The sequence below is a fragment of the Leucopleurus acutus genome (assembly GCF_964270905.1).
Source record: "Leucopleurus acutus genome assembly, chromosome: X".
Taxonomy (NCBI): Eukaryota; Metazoa; Chordata; class Mammalia; order Artiodactyla; family Delphinidae; genus Leucopleurus; species Leucopleurus acutus.
Genome location: NC_139148.1, coordinates 106409310 through 106427973, shown reverse-complemented (window position 1 = coordinate 106427973; position 18664 = coordinate 106409310). Strand labels below are relative to the sequence as shown.

General features: G+C 37.0%; 1 protein-coding gene across 10 annotated transcripts in view; it reads left to right on the top strand.

Annotated features, from left to right (window-relative positions):
• Positions 1 to 18664, top strand: part of THOC2 (THO complex subunit 2) — a 102372-nt gene that overhangs the window by 37417 nt on the left and 46291 nt on the right. For all 10 annotated transcript variants that reach the window (XR_014327138.1, XM_082865209.1, XM_082865208.1 and 7 more), the window contains exons 9-12: positions 7950 to 8042; positions 11050 to 11205; positions 11813 to 11985; positions 13240 to 13435. Coding sequence is in view for 9 of the 10 variants with exons in the window: in XM_082865209.1 (XP_082721335.1) it covers positions 7950 to 8042; positions 11050 to 11205; positions 11813 to 11985; positions 13240 to 13435 (618 nt within the window). In the remaining variant the exon portion in view is untranslated. The remainder of the gene's footprint in view (positions 1 to 7949; positions 8043 to 11049; positions 11206 to 11812; positions 11986 to 13239; positions 13436 to 18664) is intronic.

The window sequence follows — 18664 nt, the reverse complement described above, 5'->3', positions numbered from 1 at the left end:
GTTTCAGAATTAAAAATTTTTACATGAAAATATTCCTCATAATGGTAACACTTTTTGAGCTGAATTAAAATATCCATGGGGGTTGACCAATGTTAGAATGATCCTTCTTTTAGTAGATAATGGGGCCTTTGTCTTATATAAGAAATACCCAGCCAAGAAACATTTGATTTAAAAGTGACCTATTATTGGAAAGAGTAACCCTTGTATTGCTCTGTATAACACCATTCCCTTATTTCTCTTGCCTGAGCTATCTTGTTTTGAGAATCTGCAGTCTTAAGGACCACTGCGGGCAGGGGAAGAAATGTCAGGGATTTTAGGTAATTTGTGGTCTTGGGAGGTAAAGTAGGAAAAGCCATGAAAATAAAAAACTGCTTAGCGCATGTAACCTGGGGAATTGGCTCCTAGGCGTGTGTGCTCACCCTGTGTATTGGTCCCTTGCCTAACTCCACTCCCCCCTCCCCATCACTATCTGAAAATGTTTACTCCCACTGACCATAACCCATGTTTTCACCAGTTGGAAATTATTTGGATTAACAGGCTTCTTTTAATTTTTTCCCTTAATGCTTAGGACTTCTAGGCAAAGGTAATTATTTCTGCTGTGAAGTCAGTGAGAGTGATTTTAATTCTGGCTTCAACCTGGGGTCAGCTATACTGGATGTTTTGACTTGGAAGGGTGGTACAGATGTAAACAGTTTTAGGGCACATGACCAGTTTGGAAAATTGGGCAGGTATGTCTGTTTGATTCTCCTAACAGGGATCGCTACAATAGAGGGTTTAGGGACAGCATGAAGGTCAGCACAAAGGGCAGGAAGAAAGGACTAACTAGAAAGTATGAGGGTATTGAAAGACAAACTTGGCTGGAGTTGTCTTGCCACAGGAAAGAGGAAGGAGATGATGACTCTCACCCTTGATTTCTGGATTCAAAACACAGTAATAGTACCATGGTCAGGCACTGTTATAACCCCACATTTATTCATTTAAGAAATATTGACTGAGTACCTCTTATGTGCCAGGTAGAGTGTTGTGGGTAGGAATCAGGAATTCAGTTTTGGGCATGTTAAGTTTGAGATACCTGTTAAAGATTTAGATATCCAAGTGGAGATGTTGAGTAAATAACTGGATATTTTTTTTATAAACTTATTTATTTGTTTATTTTAGTTTTGGCTGCATTGGGTCTTCGTTGCTGCGTGCTGGCTTTCTCTAGTTGCGGTGAGCGGGGGCTACTCTTCACTGTGGTGCGTGGGCTTCTCATTACGGTGGCTTCTCTTGTTGCGGAGCATGGGCTCTAGGCACACGGGCTTCAGTAGTTGTGGCTCGCGGGCTCTAGAGCACAGGCTCAGTAGTTGTGGCGCACAGGCTTAGTTGCTCCGCGGCATGTGGGATCTTCCCGGACCAGGGCTTGAACCCGTGTCCCCTGCATTGCAGGCAGATTCTTAACCACTGTGCCACCAGGGAAGTTCCAATAACTGGATATTTGGATCTGGTGTTCTAGAGAAAGGACTGGGCTAGAAATAGAAATGTGGGTGCCAAAAGCACATAGATGATATTTAAAGTTGTGATACTGGATGAAATCATCAAGTTGGATATAGAGACAAGAGAACCAAGGGCTGAGCCTTGGGGCACTCTGATGTTAAAGGGCCTGGGAGAAGAGGAGGAACCAGCAAAGGAGGTATAGAAGGAACACATACATATAAGGAAAGAGGAAAACAAAAAGAATATAGCATCTTGGAAGCTAAATAGAAGAAGGAATGATCAATTCCGTTAAATATCTCTGATAGGTCATTTAAGATGAGGACTAAAAAATGGTCATTGGATTTATCAGCAGGGAGGTCAGAGCTAGCCATATTTGTAGAGTTTGGGTGGTGTTAAGAGAGAGAATGGGGAGATTGGTATTGGAGACGATGAGAACAGACAACTCTGTAAAAGAGTTGCTACAAAGAGGCACAGACAAATGGGGTGATAGCTGGTAGAGGAAGTGAACTCAAGATTTTTTTTTTTGAAGATGGGAGAGAGAATACATTTATATGCTGATGGGAATGATTGCATAGAAAGGAAAACTGGTGATGTAGGAGAAAGAGGAGAGAATTATTGGATCAGTGTTCTTGAGTAGGATAGAGAGAATGCAGTTTATGGCATAAGTGATGGATGGAGTTTAAATAGGAGCATAGAGAATTCATCTGTAATAACAGGTGGAAAGGCAGCATATGTGGGTACAGTTGTTGGTAGGTGGGTAGATCTGATGGTGAGAATTTATAGAAGTCCTATTGATTGCTCCAGTTTTCGTGCTGAAATAGAAAGCAAGGTCATCAACTGAGAGAGAGGATGAGAAAGGAGGTATTGGAGCTTAGGAGAGAAAGTAGGAAATAGTTGTGTAAGAGAGCGGGAGAGTGAATGGACAAGAGAAATAGAGTATGATTGGCCAGCAGCATTAAGGACCCACTTAAGGGTGGATATGTGAAATTAGTACTTTGAGGAGTTGTAGCTATTGGTAATATTAAAGTTCAGGATATGGAGTGAATGGCTGAGATAGGGTACAGGAGATCTTTGGAAGAGTGGGATTCAAGGAACTGAGAGACCAAGATGATGGAAGAATCACTAACGTGTATTTGAAAATCTCCAAAAATTAAGAAAGGAATAGAGTTGGAGAAAGTGAAAGTGAATCAGAAGCTAAGATCATTCATTGCTAAGTGAAGGGCAGTGACCCAGGAGTCCACAGATGACAACAATAGGACATAAGTAAAAGTGGCAGAGTAGAGAACTCCAGAGCTCTGTCCCTTCATGAAAACAACTAATGAACTGGCAAAAAACTGAATCGACTTTTACAGAACTCTGGAATTTAGTAAAAACATAAAACAACTAAGGAAAGGTTTGGTGAAGAAAGAAGCTGCTGTTTGGGGTAAGAGAGTACTGTGATATTTTAAATTGCCTGCCTACTATCCCTCACACCCAGATTGATGGTGGCTGTGAAGATAGAAGCCTGCACTCCTAGTACAGATTGCTAATGCCAGAGGATCTAAAGAATTGTTTACAAAGAATTCAGCCTATCTGGCTGCTACCTGAAGGACTGGTGCAAGGGCCTGTCTTTTTTTTTTGCCTGATTGGGAGCATCCCTAGGGCTGGGGTGGCTTTTTTATTTTATTTTATTTTATTTTTTTTGCGGTACGCGGGTCTCTCACTGTTGTGGCCTCTCCCGTTGCGGAGCACAGGCTCCGGACACGCAGGCTCAGCGGCTATGGCTCACGGGCCCAGCTGCTCCGTGGCATGTGGGATCTTCCCGGACCGGGGCACGAACCCGTGTCCCCTGCATAGGCAGGCGGACTCTCAACCACTGCGCCACCAGGGAAGCCCTGGGGTGGCTTTTGCCAAAAACATTTGAAGACACAACTATTGGCTTTAGCAGTCTGGAGTAAGAGACAACAGTCAGACAAGCAATAGAGAGACTGAAAACCTGGGAAGGAAGAAGTTGGATAAGGAGATACACAGGGGAATAAGGGCTTTAGAAAAGTTCCTGTATGTACCATGGAATCAGAAGAAAAAAAGGCCAAGCACATGCCCAGAACTGGATGCATGCTCAGAAAAGGGCTGAGAAGACCCTAAGCTTTTTCCTCTGGCTGGCCTTCAGGCTCTACACAAGCAGGAAGTGAAGACTAAGGCAGAATTGTAAATGGCCCAGCTAAGTGTTGAGGAGTGCCCTAACATAGAGCCAATGTGCAAAGACTGGAAGAGTATTTTTTTCTTTTTTCTCTTCAGGCCTTTAAGAAATGCAAAACACTAGCTGACCACTAAGCTAAAAAGAAACAGGTTTCAGTGGCCACACACAATAATAGTATAGACTTTACAAAATGAGTTTAGAGAAGTCACTAAACAAACAACAATAAACCACAGTAAGCAGCATCAACAAAGCCCATAGAGGGGGCAGAATCTGATTTTCAGAGTTGCCACACAGTATTCAAAATGTTCAGTTTTCTGCAAGAAATGATGAGTTACGCAAAGAAACAAAGTAAGGGTCATTCATAAGAAAAAGGAAATTAATAGAAACTGTCCCTGAGGAAGCCCAGGCAATGGACATACTAGATAAATAATTTAAATCAACAGTCCTAAATATGCTTATTATCTATAGGAAACCATGGGAAAAGAACTAAAGAAAACCAGGAAAGCACTGTCTCACCAGACAGAGAATATCAATAAAAAATACAGAAATTATTTTTAAAAAAAAGGAACCAAACAAATTCTGGAGCTAAAAGGTGTGATAACTGAAATGAAAATTCACTAGATGGGTACAACAGCAGATTTGAGAAGGCTGAAGAAACAATTAGACAACTTGATAAGTTAATTGAGGTTGAAAGGAGCAGAAACAGAAAAGAATGAAGAAAAATGAACAGAGACCTATAGGACACCATCAAGTGTACCAATATGTGGGGAGTTCCCTGGCGGTTCAGTGGTTAGGACTTGGCACTTTCACTGCCGTGGTCCTGGGTTCAGTCCCTGATTGGGGAACTAAGATCCTGCAAGCTGTGCAGGCGGCCAGAAAACCCCCCCAAAAACGTGTACCAATATGTACATTATGGAGTCCCAGAGGCAGAGGAGAGGGAGAAAAGGACAGAAAGTGTATTTGAGAAAGTAATGGTCGGAACCTTCCCAAATTTGATGAAAAATATGAATCTACACATCTAAGAGACTCTAGGAACACCAAGAGGGATAAACTCACCAGAGACCACACTGAGACACATTATAGTCAAATGTTGAAAGACAAAGAGAATCTTGAAAGCAGCAAAACAGATGTGACCCATTGCATACAAGAGATCCTCAATGAGATTGACAGCTGATTTCTCTTCAGAAGGCAGTGGGATGGCATATATAAAATGCTGAAAGAATGAAACCAAGAATTCTATATCCAACAAAACTATCCCTCAAAAATGAGAGATTATGATATTCTACGGTAAACAAAAGCTGGGGGAGTTCGTTGCTGGTAGACCTACTCTACAAGAAATGCTAAAGGGAGTCCTTTGGGCTGAAATGAAAGGACACTAAGCAGTAACTTGAAGTCATGTGAAGAAATAAAGAACACCGGTAAAGGAAACTTTATAGGTAAACTTTATATTTATATAGTAAATATAAAAGCCAGTATTACTGTATTTTTTGGTTTGTAACTCCTCCTTTTTACTTATATGATTTAAAAGACAAAGGAATAAAACAACAATTATAAATCTGATTGGCACACAATGTATAACACTATAAAAGGGGGAGGGATAGAGATTTATAGGTGCAGAGTTTTTGTATAATATTGAAGCTAAGTTTGGACTTCCCTGGTGGTCCAGTAGTTAAGATGCTGTGCTTCCAGTGCCGGGGAAGCGAGTTTGATCCTTGGTCAGGGAACTCAGATCCCACATGCCATGCTATATGGCCAAAAAAAAAATGAAGCTAAATTGATATTAATTCAAAATAGGTTATTATAAGTTTAAAATGTTAATTGTAAGACTCAAGATAACCAACCACTAAGAAAATACTTTAAAAAATAAATAGAAGAGGAAAGGAGAAGGGAATCAAAATGGCACACTACAAAAAAAGACAGTAATGGAGGAAATGAGAAACAAAAAATAATATAAGACATATAGAAAACAAATAACAAAATGGTGGAAGTCCTTCTTTGTCACTAATTATTTAAATGTAAATGGGTTAAACTTTATAATTAAAAAGCAGAGTTTGGCAGAACGTATAAAAAAGCATGATCCAGACCCACCAAGGTCACGTGACTTTTCTGTACTGTTAAAATTCATTGTAATAAAATGAGAGGGAAAAAAAAAGCATGATTCAACTATATGTTATCTATAAGAAACTTACTTTAAGATCCAAAGATATAAATATGTTGAAAGCGAAAGTATGGAAATAGATACCCCGTGCAAATAGTATCCAGGAGAGAGCTGGGGTGGCTATATAGACTTTAAGACAAAATTTTTTATAATAGATAACAAAAGGCATTATGTATTGATAAAAGGGTCAACCTATCAAGAACGTAACACACAACAGTTAATAAATGTATATGCACCAAACAGAGCCTTAAAATATATGAAGCAAAGATTAACAGAATTGAAAGGAGAAATAGACAGTTCTACAATAACTGTTGGATATTTCCATACCTCACTCTCATTAATGGATAGAACAACTAGACAAAAGATCAATAAGGAAATAGAGGACTTGAACAACACTGTAAACCAGTTAGACTTAACAGACATATATAGAACACTCCACCCAACAACAATAGATTACACATTCTTCCTGAGTACACATGGAACATCCTCCAGGATAGACCTTATATTAGACCACAAAACAAGTCTCAATACATTTGTAACATTGAAATCATACAAAATATCTTCTTTGACCACAGCAGAATGAAACTAGATCACAGATGAAACTAGATCACAGCAATAGTGAGGGATAGTGAGTGATAGGAAATTCAGAGCTGGGTGAGCTTTAGGGAGCATGGAGGGAGAATAGTCTGAAAACAACTATAAAAAGCAGAGATGATTCATACCCCATCTCCAGGCCTAGTAGTGTGAGGGGTCTGGGGAAAATAGCCACCACTTGACTGGGTTACAGTGGGAGTGGTGTTCCTAGTGAGTCTAGTCTTTGTTCAAGTGTCAAGGTGAAGGGGAGAGGAGGGGTTTAGAGGATATATTTAGAGGAGAGGTTCAGGATATATGGGGTTTTGCTGAGGATGGATCATGAATTCCAGAGGATTCCATGGAAGTTTTTTAAGAAGGCTATGGATAGGTAGGATAGGACAGAACAGGGATTGTGCAGAGCAATATGAAGATCAGTTTACGGGAGTTGACATTTGTCCTGAGAGTCAGGGGCTTCTTGTGACTCATTTAAACAGAGATAATGGGAAAAGTGAGAATATTCCTGGTGGATTCAAGTCAGGTAGTGAGCTTTTGTGGGTTTGCTTCAAAAGTGTGACCACCATTTGTTTTTAACGGGAAAATGTTTTGATACTAAATAACCGTTTAAAAAACATTTAGAATCAAACTATTGCTAAGTTGAAGACTTATCTGTCTTAAAAATTACAGTGAAACAATGCCTTTTTTATATGATATCTATTAGTTTCGTTAGCTTCATATATTATGTACATAACACCTATCACAATTGTGGGGGGCGCTTACTTACAAAGATCTCATTTTCAGTGTTGAGTAGAAGCAGAACATAGTGTATTGTCACTGTTTGCTTTTTATTTGCATTTTGCCATTTAATAATTGCTAGTTGTCCTCACGTCATTCTTCTATTCATCTGACCCCAAGCAGTTTAAAAATTAGGAAAAAGTTTTCTTGATAGCATTCAAAGATCCTTCTGTTTCTCCGTAGGGTCCATAGGGCTGACCTGGAATTGACCATTCCTTGTTTAAAATGTTGAATTATTCATGTGTATTAAGTATAGACACCTGTTTTGAAGGGGAAATCAGCTGGCAAGCAGATGTACTTAGCATAAACCCCAAGAAATAAAAGAATAGGAAGAAAAGTATAAAGCAGACACAGATGGTTCCGTACTTCCAGATTTGTCAGTCTTGTCTATCTGCATCTCCACTGAGAAGTACTTGAAAAACCAAGTTAAGAAAACACACATATAAACAGAAACCCAAAATAGATATTATGCAGTATAAAATCTCATTCTGTTCAAGTTTCAGATTTTATTCAAATATCAGCATGTATTGTAAAATGTGTCCATTTTTGAAACTGCTTTCCTTGTGTTCATCAGATGTGCTAGTGTGAAAAGGGATATTCACATAAATATCTTTGTCCTGAATTTGGATGTTATTTATGATCAGGAAGAGCAATGAAGCTTATTGTTGACCTAGAGTTATTTGATGTAATTGTTCTTAATTATTGGTAGATAAATGGATATGATTTTAGTTGTACTTTAGGCACTAAATAGAAACTTTTCTTTTGTTTTTCAAGGAACCAAATGGAGAGACTCCTTCATCTTTGTACAGAGTTGCAGCAGTACTTCTACAATTTAATCTTATTGATTTAGATGATCTTTATGTACATGTAAGTCCGTCCAGTGGGCTGCTAAGAATATTTGGTTGTTCGTCCCAGGGGTGGGGAAGAGGAGTAGGCAGCCATATATAGCACTCCAAGATTGGTTCTAGGCTCTCAAGTCTTAATTTTTGAAGCCCTATTGCATTACTGCTTTGTGTTTACCTTATAAAGCAAATGAATTTAGTTCATTGGAACCATGGAAATGAAATACCTTTTGTCACCGTTACAGAATTCAAGGTTGGCTATGAAGTTAAAGTTCTTAATTGTCGTCAAGGCATACCTCATGGAGAGCGAGGCCAAGTTCTAATCAATGTGGTTTTAGACTTCAGTATTATACACAAATTAGGGGAAATATGAGATTACCTAAATAGTTCTTCCTTCTCACCCACATGTTAATTTTAGGCATTCAGTATGAATGGGGAACTTTTCATATACTTTAAAAAAATGGCTTCTTTTGTGTTTTTACTGGATAATAAATGACTGGTATTGTGCTTTTATTGCTGGATCTAGGATTTAGAGGAGTGTGTATGTGATTATGATTTATGATCTCTAGTTTAGCAACAGCTTAGCCTGTCAATTTGAAAACTCTAGGTTTGTAACATAGAAATTCCTGTTTTATTAAGTTGTGCATTAGGATATCTATGAACTGTCCAAAGCTGACATCATCTTCACCGCCTTTGAAACCACTTCCTTGCCTGTCATTGCATATTGTGGTTACAGAGTTGAATGAAACTTGATCACTACCTTGGAAGCAGTCATAGTCTAGCAAGGGAGAAAACATTTTGCATTATACAATAAGTACTTTATTGGAAGTATTCACAAAGTGCTGTGAGGGCCCAGAATAGATAGTGACCATCTCTGTCTTGGGGGGATTCTGGAAGGCTTTTCCAAACTACTGATGTTGAACTGGGAACTTGATAGATGAGTAGGTGTTGGCCAGGCTTAAAAGGTGGGAAGCTTTGTAGGTAGAATTAACCTAATATAAAGGCAAGAGGTTTGAAAAGCCTTCACTATCACCTTAGGGGAACAGCAGGAAGCTCAGAGTGGTTGGAGCCTCGGGTGGTATGTAGGAGAAATGAGGAGGGAGAAAGAATTAGGTTGGGGACCAAACTGTGAAGGGTTGTTAAGTGCCATGGTAAGGAGTTTGGATTTTTTTTCTTGTTGATAGTAGAGAGCCATTCAAGATTTAGAGTAGAGAAGGGATGTACAAACTGAAAACATGGAAACTTGGTCAGAAAAAGGAGAATCTGAAGACGTAGGTATGAGTTTATAGGCAAGTGTAGACTGGCAGGACAAATGGAAAGTACAAAAATGATGATACATTTATTACTGATATTTTTCAGTTTAACTTTAAATATAAGCAGACTAAGTGTTCCTGTTAAGGTGACAGAGATTTTCACATGGGATTAAAAACCAGTTTATTGTTTACATGAGACGTCTAAAACCTAAGGACAAAGAAAGGTTGAAAGTAAAATGGTGGGAAAAATATACTAGGGAAATTATTATTGTCAGGTAAAATAGAGATAGTCACTTTATAATAATAAAGTTCTGTTTATGGGAAGATATAATCGTTGTAACTTTATATACACCTAATAACATATTCTCAAAATACAGAAGACTAGAAATTGAGAGAACTATAATTAAAAACTTAGATTTAACCCATTGTAATGGGAGATTTTAGAGGCAATTGCAGTAGACTAGGTAAAAGATGAGGACCTGTGGTAGATATGTGATAGATATATAAATAAAGCAATAAAAATGGGTTTGATTGCCAGTGGAGAGAATAAAGAATGAGAAAAAGTCTCATTTACCTCCTTGTACCAGTCCATAATGCATTTTCTCCCACTCCCCTTTTTTGATTAATGGGATAAAGTCTATAGTATGTGGCTTAATATTTCACTGTGTTTCCTTTTATTATTTACTGATTGTTTACTTTGCATTAGACTTAGCTACTGAAATAGATTATGCATTTCTAGGGGCAGGAATGCTTCTTTTATAGCTCACCATAGTGCCTAGCAAAAGCTACTAAGTAATGGTTTGTTGGTTATGTGTCTAGGTTATTTTACGAAATGTCCACATTAGCCATCTTCCATTTATACAAGATGGCTGAACTTGAGATACTTGATCCTTTGTTCATAATGGAGGGTCAACTATCCACATATTACTTTTTCTTTTGTAATAAACTAGAAACTAGTTTGTGACTTAAGTCAAATAGGTATCTAGAAAATGAAAAGTGAGATGTCAAGCTGTTCATAATTTTTCGACTTGAGATTTTTCGTTTATTTTTTTACTTATTTTTTTATAGACACGTAAAGTTTATTTCTAGATCCCATGGAAATTTAATGGAGTTTGTAGAGTTTTTTTTTTATATAACTAGAAGAAAATGTGTGTATTTTCTAAGCATGACAACAGAAGCAAGCAATAATAAAGGAAACCCGTATAAATTATCAGGGCTGCTCTGAGAGCTATACCCATAAGTATAATCTTTTTCTTTTTTGCAGGTTCTTATTATCTGTTTTATACATATTAGTGTATATATGTCAGTCCCAAGAGATTTTTCATTTAGAGGAATCAACTTTGCCCCTTTATGTCAATCAGTAGTTTACCTCTTCCAAATTGGATCCGTATGTAGTACTTTATTTAATTTGGAGTTTGGCCTTTAAAGGGGAAATCTGTGATATTTTTAATGGAACAGGTACACATCTTCTTGGGTAAACTAATAAATTCAATGGTAAGCATCACTGTTGTAGTATTATATTAATTTAGGACCTCTGACAGACAGAAGAGATGAAACTTTGAATTGCTACCTGAGTTTAAAAGGTGTACAAAATTCAGGTACTTAATCCTGTCAGGTTATATGAAAATAATGGAGAGAGACCTATTTAGAAGGGAAATTATGGTCATAAATAGGCCAGGCTTCTTATTTAGTTTTATCAATAGAGAGTAGATAGTGCTTGCATTTTGGATGTGCAAATAGTATTAGCTGTTTTATGAAATTTTAATGAACCATTTTTAGCTTCTTCCAGCTGATAATTGCATTATGGATGAACACAAACGAGAAATTGTAGAAGCTAAGCAGATTGTTAGAAAACTTACAATGGTTGTACTGTCTTCCGATAAAATTGACGAGCGAGAGAAAGAAAAGGAAAAAGAAGAGGAGAAAGTGGAGAAGGTATATAGTTTATTCTGATAAAATTAACATTGTCTTCTGGATTTAGAATTATGAAATTTAACTTGTGATGGTTAATCAACTTATGGAAGGATAATTTCTTAGTTTTGATTGTGGTGAAACCTGGTTTTTGGAATACACATTTGCAAAGGTGGTTTTGTTTTTAATCTGATTGGCACCTTCCCAAAAGAGGCTGCAATGTTTTTTCTTATATAAATTTCAGAGTGTATTCTAAATAAGATAACACACGTATTGACTATATTTGTGTTCTGTGTATTAATGTCTCTCCAGTCCTAAAGGGATTCTCAAAGATGAATGAATTCTAGTTCACTGTGGCACAATAAAACATTAAGTAGGACCTAATTTAATTCCAAGTCTATAAACTGTCATGCTTTGGCTGCTAAATGAAAAAGCAGATCCTGTTGTTATTTTCCAATCACTAAAAAACTTGATTGTACTTTCAGGAAAATACTGTTGCAGTTCCCATGAATGGCAGCTGTTGTTGACATACATTGTTGTATTGTTTGGCTTAATTTTTTAAATGAAATATATATAAAGATTTATTGGTGTCTGTATTCTGAGTATCTTTGCTGTAATTATTCCTTTTTAGCCACCTGACAACCAAAAACTTGGTTTGTTGGAAGCCTTGTTAAAGATCGGTGATTGGCAGCATGCACAGAACATTATGGATCAGATGCCTCCATACTATGCAGCTTCACATAAACTAATAGCCCTTGCTATTTGCAAGCTTATTCATATAACTATTGAGCCTCTCTACCGAAGGTATGTTTACTGTATGCTTTACTAATTGAGGTAGAAATAGTTTCGGACTACAAAAAAAAAATCTGCATATTTATCTTGTCTCCTCAAACCAGGCATATATTTTAGTATGTTTTATCAGAAGATAAGAACTATTCACAGAGCATATCAGTTTGGCAGGTATTAATCAGTGAATTGTGTCCTATCATGTAGACCAGGTGTTGCAGAATTTGTGCTGCAGTGTTGTCTAAAAACTGTATGTTAGATTTCTAGGTTGGGTTTGCTCCGTTGAGAGTGAAAACTCCATTCTTCTGTTTTTGACTTTTCCTCCTCTCTTGGGGGGCAGAGAATTCCTAAGGTTTTTACTTAGTGTAATTTTCCTCTATCCTGGGTTGAGTGGCTCTGAGTGAGGACTTTGCCTCTCTGCTTGCCTTATCTCTCCTGGCATATAGGCTGCTGTTCTGGAAATTGGTAGTGCAGCCTCTCTCATCATCCCATAGTTACTGTGTCGACCAGTCCGCTAGCCCTCAGCCTACTTGCAGGATACTTAGGAGCAGTACTGGCAGCAGCTCTGGCTTCAGCCCCACAGATCAGAGCCTGCCTCAAAAGCCCCAGCCTTGTGACTCGTGCATAGCTGCTGGCTGCTGCCTTCAGTGCCACCTGGGCTGTGGACCATGAAGGCTTCTTCTCAGAGAGTGACCCCTGTGACTCCACAGTGGGACACCTGCTCAGCAGGTGAGAACTCTGGGCATGCTGTCCTTTTTAGTGTGACACACCCTCTTTCATTATGCTGCTCACCTTTCCTACCACCACCTACCTCATATTCAGTCTAGGTAGTGGAAGCCAGATTGAGAAATGTTTATTAACTTGAATCAGTGTTGTTATATCCATATTTTTCTGTTTCATCTTTGTGTCTCTGAGGTCCATCCCTTGTTCCCCATTCCCATATCCAGATTCCTGATATTGGCCAAATTTAACTAAAAACAAATTCATATGATGTATGTTAAATGTTACTTGGAATCTGCATTTCTCTGATTTCCTTTTCTTATGCAGTTAATTTGAAACAGTCTCTTAAGCTCTGATTTTTTTTTTCAAATGAGTATTGTTTTTGTCTTTTTCTACCAGTTAAATTATTTGGTATAATGAAGTTAGGCACAGTTGAAATAGAGAAAGCAAATATAAGCAAGAAAAGTTTTACTTACTGATTAATATGATTGTGTTAACTTAAAATGGGGTATTGTATAGTTATATATATATAAATTTTCCTTCTTTTTGTAGAGTTGGCGTTCCTAAAGGTGCTAAAGGCTCACCTGTTAATGCTTTGCAAAATAAGAGAGCACCAAAACAAGCAGAGAGCTTTGAAGATTTGAGGAGAGACGTCTTCAATATGTTCTGTTACCTTGGTCCTCACCTTTCTCACGATCCCATTTTATTCGCAAAAGTGGTGCGGATAGGCAAGTCATTTATGAAGGAGGTTAGTAAAATTTTTTTCTTCCAAGCAGAAAACTAAATTATGGAATGAAACTGTTCTGAGTATATTCTCTAGAAATAAAAAGAAAGTAAACTTAAGAAAAGGTTATGTTGAGTAAGGTTTGGGGAAAGTCAGTTGTGTCCCAACCATTTATATATAAAAACTTAAATCCAGCCAGATTATTAGTCAAGTCCTCCAGATAGGAAAATATGCTTTGGACGTGTGATTGCTTTTTGAATCCCCTTATAAATAGTGGTTAATTCAACATTCTTTCCTCTTGGTTTTCTTCTGCTCAGTTTTCTTGGCTGCAGTTTTGAATCATTGCCATTATTTGTGTGAAGTCCCTTCAACCTCAGACTGTTCAGGATCCATTCTTTTATTTTTTTTAGTAAACTTTTTATTGAAATAAAACATAATACAGAAGGCACACAAACCATAATTGTACAGCTCAGTGACATTTTCCAAACTAAACACCCATGTATCCACCATTTAGATCAAGAAATAGAACAGTACTAGCACCCCAGAGTTTTCCTTAAATGCCCTTCTAATCACTACCCCAAGGGTAACTTTATGTTATTGTTTTTTTATTGATGTATAGTTGATTTACAATATTGTGTTAGTTTCAGATGTAGAGCAAAGTGATTTGGCTCTACATATATATATATATATATATATATATATTCTTTTTTTGGGATTCTTTTCCATTATAGTTTATTACAAGATATTGAATATAGTTCCCTGTGCTATACAGTAAATCCTTATTGTTTGTCTATTTTATATATGGTAGTGTGCATCTGTTAATCCCATACTCCCAATTTATCCCTCCTCCCCCTTCCCCTTTGGTAACTATAAGTTTGTTTTCTATGCCTGTGAGTCTGTTTCTGTTTTGTAAATAAGTTCATTTGTATCATCTTTTTAGATTCCACATATAAGTGATATCATATAGTTGTCTTTCTCTGTCTGACTTACTTCGCTTAGTATGGTAATCTCTGGGTCCATCCGTGTTGCTGCAAATGGCATTATTTCATTCTTTTTTATGGCTGAGTGATATATTCCATTGTGTGTGTGTGTGTATATATATATCTATATATACATATATAGGTATATATATATACACACACATATATATATCTATATGTCTATATAGATATATATATAGATATATACACATACACACACCACATCTTTTTTATCCATTCATCTGTTGATGGACACAGGTTGCTTCCATGTTTGACTTATTATTTTTTAAAATTAGCTTCGAGTTATAATTTACATACAATAAACCTCACTTATTTTAAGTGTACAATTTGATGAGTTTTGACAGATGTATACAGTTGTGTGTCCACCACCGCAATCATGATATAGGATATTTTCATCATCCCAGCAAGTTCCCTCTTGCCCCTTTGCCATCAGTTCCCTCCCTTCATTGCTGGTTCCTGGCAACCACTGGTAGGCTTTCTGTCACTGTGGTTTTGCTTTTTCTAGAACTTCACATAAATGGGATAGTATAGAATGTACTCTTTTTTTTGTCTGATTTCTTCCACTTAATGCTTTTGAGAGTCATTTCAGTTGTTGCACATGTCAGTAGTTCTTTATTGCTGTGTAATATTTCATTATATAGATATAACAGAGTTTATCCATTCACCAGTTGATGGGCATTTGGGTTGTTTCTAGTTGGGGGCCATTATAAATAAAGCTGCTATGGATATTCTTGTACAAGTCTTTTTTGGGGGGGTGCATATGTTTTTGTTTCCCCAGGAATGGGATTGCTGGGCCATATGGGTAAGTGTATGTTTAACTTTTTGTCAAACTTTTCCAACATGTATGTACCATTTTGCATTCCTGGGAGCAATGTATATGACTTCCATTTGCTCTACATCCTCATCAACACTTGGTGTTGTCAGTCTTTTAAATTTTAGTCACTCTAATGGGTGTGTAGTTCTATCTTTTGTGCTTTTAATTTATATTTCCCTGATGATTAGTGATGTTGAGCATCTTTTCATGCCCTTATTTGCCATTTGTAATCATCTTTGTTGAAATGTCTATTCAAATCTCTTGCCCATTTTAAATTCAGTTGTCTTTTATTCTCAGTCTGATTTGCCTTGTCATTTTGTTTACTGTCTTTTGAAAAGCAAAAATTTAAAATTTTGATCGATTCCAATTTAACAGCACTTCTCTTTTATAGTTTGCTCTTTGTGTTCTATGAGATCTTTGCCTAACCAAGGTCTTAAAGTTGAAAAGAATACACAATTTCTTTTCAATTGTAAAGCAACGTAAGCAAAAGAATCTAGAAATCCTTACAAGCACAAATGCAGTTTTCTCCAGTGTTTGGCGATTGCACCTAATTTTAATTTTCGACTACAGTAACTATATAGAAAATTTAACAACTGTTGTGTATTAATCACTTGAGACCTGAGATGTTTGATTTGGCTTTAAATACTTAGCTGGTAGATAAATTTTTTTAATGTTAACAAATTTATATTGTGTAAAGGTATGCTGAAGAAATCTGCTAAGTAGTTCATTACTATACATAATATTTATTATATAGCATATATCCATATAAAAAAGAAGTATAACAGTGTTTCATTATCTTGATCCTTATCGTCTGAAAGGGATGTCATGTTAACTAGTACTTGTTTTTCCCATTGAATCGTATTGGGAAGCATGTGAAGTCAATTTGTCCCATTACCTGTGCTGTTAACCTCGATCACTTGGTTAAGGTGTTGGCTGCCAGGTTTCTCCAGTGTAGTTATTCTTTTTCTCTTTGTTGTTAATGTGTATCCTGTGGGGAGATACTTTGAGACAATGTAAACAGCCTCTTTTTCATCTTACCTTTACCCACTAATGGTATTCTTTTTTTTTATGCTATTCTTTTTCATTGAAAATCTTAATGTTCAGATCTCTTGTTCTGAAATTCTTTCTTTGGCTACAAGTATCATAAACTTGTAAGCAGGAGACCAAACATCAAACTTGTAGAAGTCCCGTATACAGACATATGTATAAACATATACAGATACAATATTGTTATCAAGATACACAGGTGCTAAAGCTGTTACTCTTCCACTCTGCCATCTCCATTGCAGCCCTCATTTATCTCTGTTCTATCAGAATTGTGTCTGGTGCCTGCCCCTAACTCTAGTCTCTATTTTTGCAGAGGTAGAAGGGCAGAAGGGAAGCAGAAAAAGTTTATTTTGATCCCAGTGTGGGAAGAAATCTGTCTTCTCTCATTGCTAAGGTTGTGGTAGGAAAAGTGAATCTTTCCAATGATCTGACTTAGAATTTTGGTTCATTGTTTTTACCCTAAAAACATTTCACTATAACAAATCATTATGTGTTTATAGGTTTAAAAGGCTTATGTTGCCTAGCTAGGAATTTAACACGAGTTTTTAAGATTGCTTCTAAAGGGGGAATATGACCTTAGTTCCAAATAATGTATTTACAATGAACAAATCTTTAACAAATCTCTCATTCATAAGCTTGAGGTTGCTTGTATATATAAATTATGCATATTAAAAAAATAGCTTATGTTAGATATCACTTAACAGAATAGTCTTTTCAGCCTATAGTTATTTGAAATCATTTATGTCTCTGATTGTGTGTGTGTATGTGTATGTGGTTATGTATTTCTGAAATTTGAGGTATGTAGTATAGGACTATCTAGTACAGTGAACCTCAAACTTTACATGCATCAGGATCACCTGGGGGTCTTCTTAAAATACAGATTGTTGGGCTCCACCCTCAGTTTCTGATTCAGTAGGTCTGGGTGGGACCCGAGAATTTGCATTTCTAACATGTTTCCAGGTGCTACTGATCCAAAGAGCAAACTTTGAGAACTGTTGTTCTAGTATATTAACCAATTTTGGTCCTTATTTCAGGCTTAAAAGAGGGAGGTGGCTCTATAGAATATTTCTATATGAATGCACACGTTTTGGTATCTTTAAAATTTTCTTTAATTATAAAGCACAGCTTTAACATGCTCACCTGACATACTTAAATGTTTTTGATAGCACCTACACACATAAAGATGAATTCCTTGGTGCTTTTTTGCATCCAGCTGATGTTAGTGGATTAAGTTGTTTCTGATAGTGATTACTAATATTGAGCTCTTACTCTGTGTCAGGCCCTATTTTAGTACCTTACATGCATCAGCTCATTTAATCTTTACCAAGCCTTTTGTGCTCTAGGTTAAGTAACTCATCCCAGGTCACACAGCTAGTATGGGACAGATATGCGAGTTCAATCCAGGCAGTCTGGCTTCAGAGGCCAAGCTCAAAATCACCATGCCCTACTGCCTATACAAATGTAGTGTGTCTAAAATGGAAGAAATGATTGGTTGTCTAAATTTTTCAATTCTTGAAATTCCTTGCTATTTTAAATTATATCTGTATCAGTGGTGTTTTATCTCTGCAGTCTCTGTTTTCATCTCATTCTGTGTATCTCATATCCAAGCTTTTCTTGTCTTACTGAGTTCATAATATTTTTTTCTATGACAATATGCAGATACTTTTGGAGAATCTGTCTGTCCTCTGTGTTCTACTTTCTTCCAGACTAAGTTCATTTGTCTTTTATATGATTTTTTTAGGCTATTTATGTTTCCATAGTAGCCACAGCATTTCTTTTCATCTTAATATGGACAACTTCTTTTTGATATAGTGTGAGTGAATCCTCACACCCTTCCTACCTTATTTATGACCAGTCCTTCTCCCCTCAAGCTACAGTTTGAGTATTGGGTTCTCTTTTCAATCTTTTCTGTAGTCTGGAATAGGGGAGTGAATAAGCTCAGTGAGGCTGAGTATAGCCCCCAGTTTAGGGAACCTCTGCTTTGTCTTCTGAGATCGTGTTACCCATCCTATGCTAGGCATGCCCAACCAAGTGGGTATCCAACTCCCTTGGAGTTTGATTCTCATCCATCTGAGCACAGTTCCTTTGAGAGACAGCAAGCCTTAGTAGCCAGAATCCTGCTGGGCTTCTACTCACAAGGGTTTTTCCTCAGGCTACTTATTTACCTTGCAGGCCACATTGCCTAAAGGATTTTGTTGACTTACCTTCCTTGCTCGATACTTCTGGGGATTGGGTTAAGGTCAGGCGCCATACCACACTGTCTGTAGTTCAGAATCTTATGTGTGTTTGTGTGTGCATCACCTTGAAGTTAATAGCATAATTTCCTCTTTTTTTGATTAGTTGGTGGTGAATTTGGGAGATTAAAAACAAATAGGAAGACGTACTTTGTTC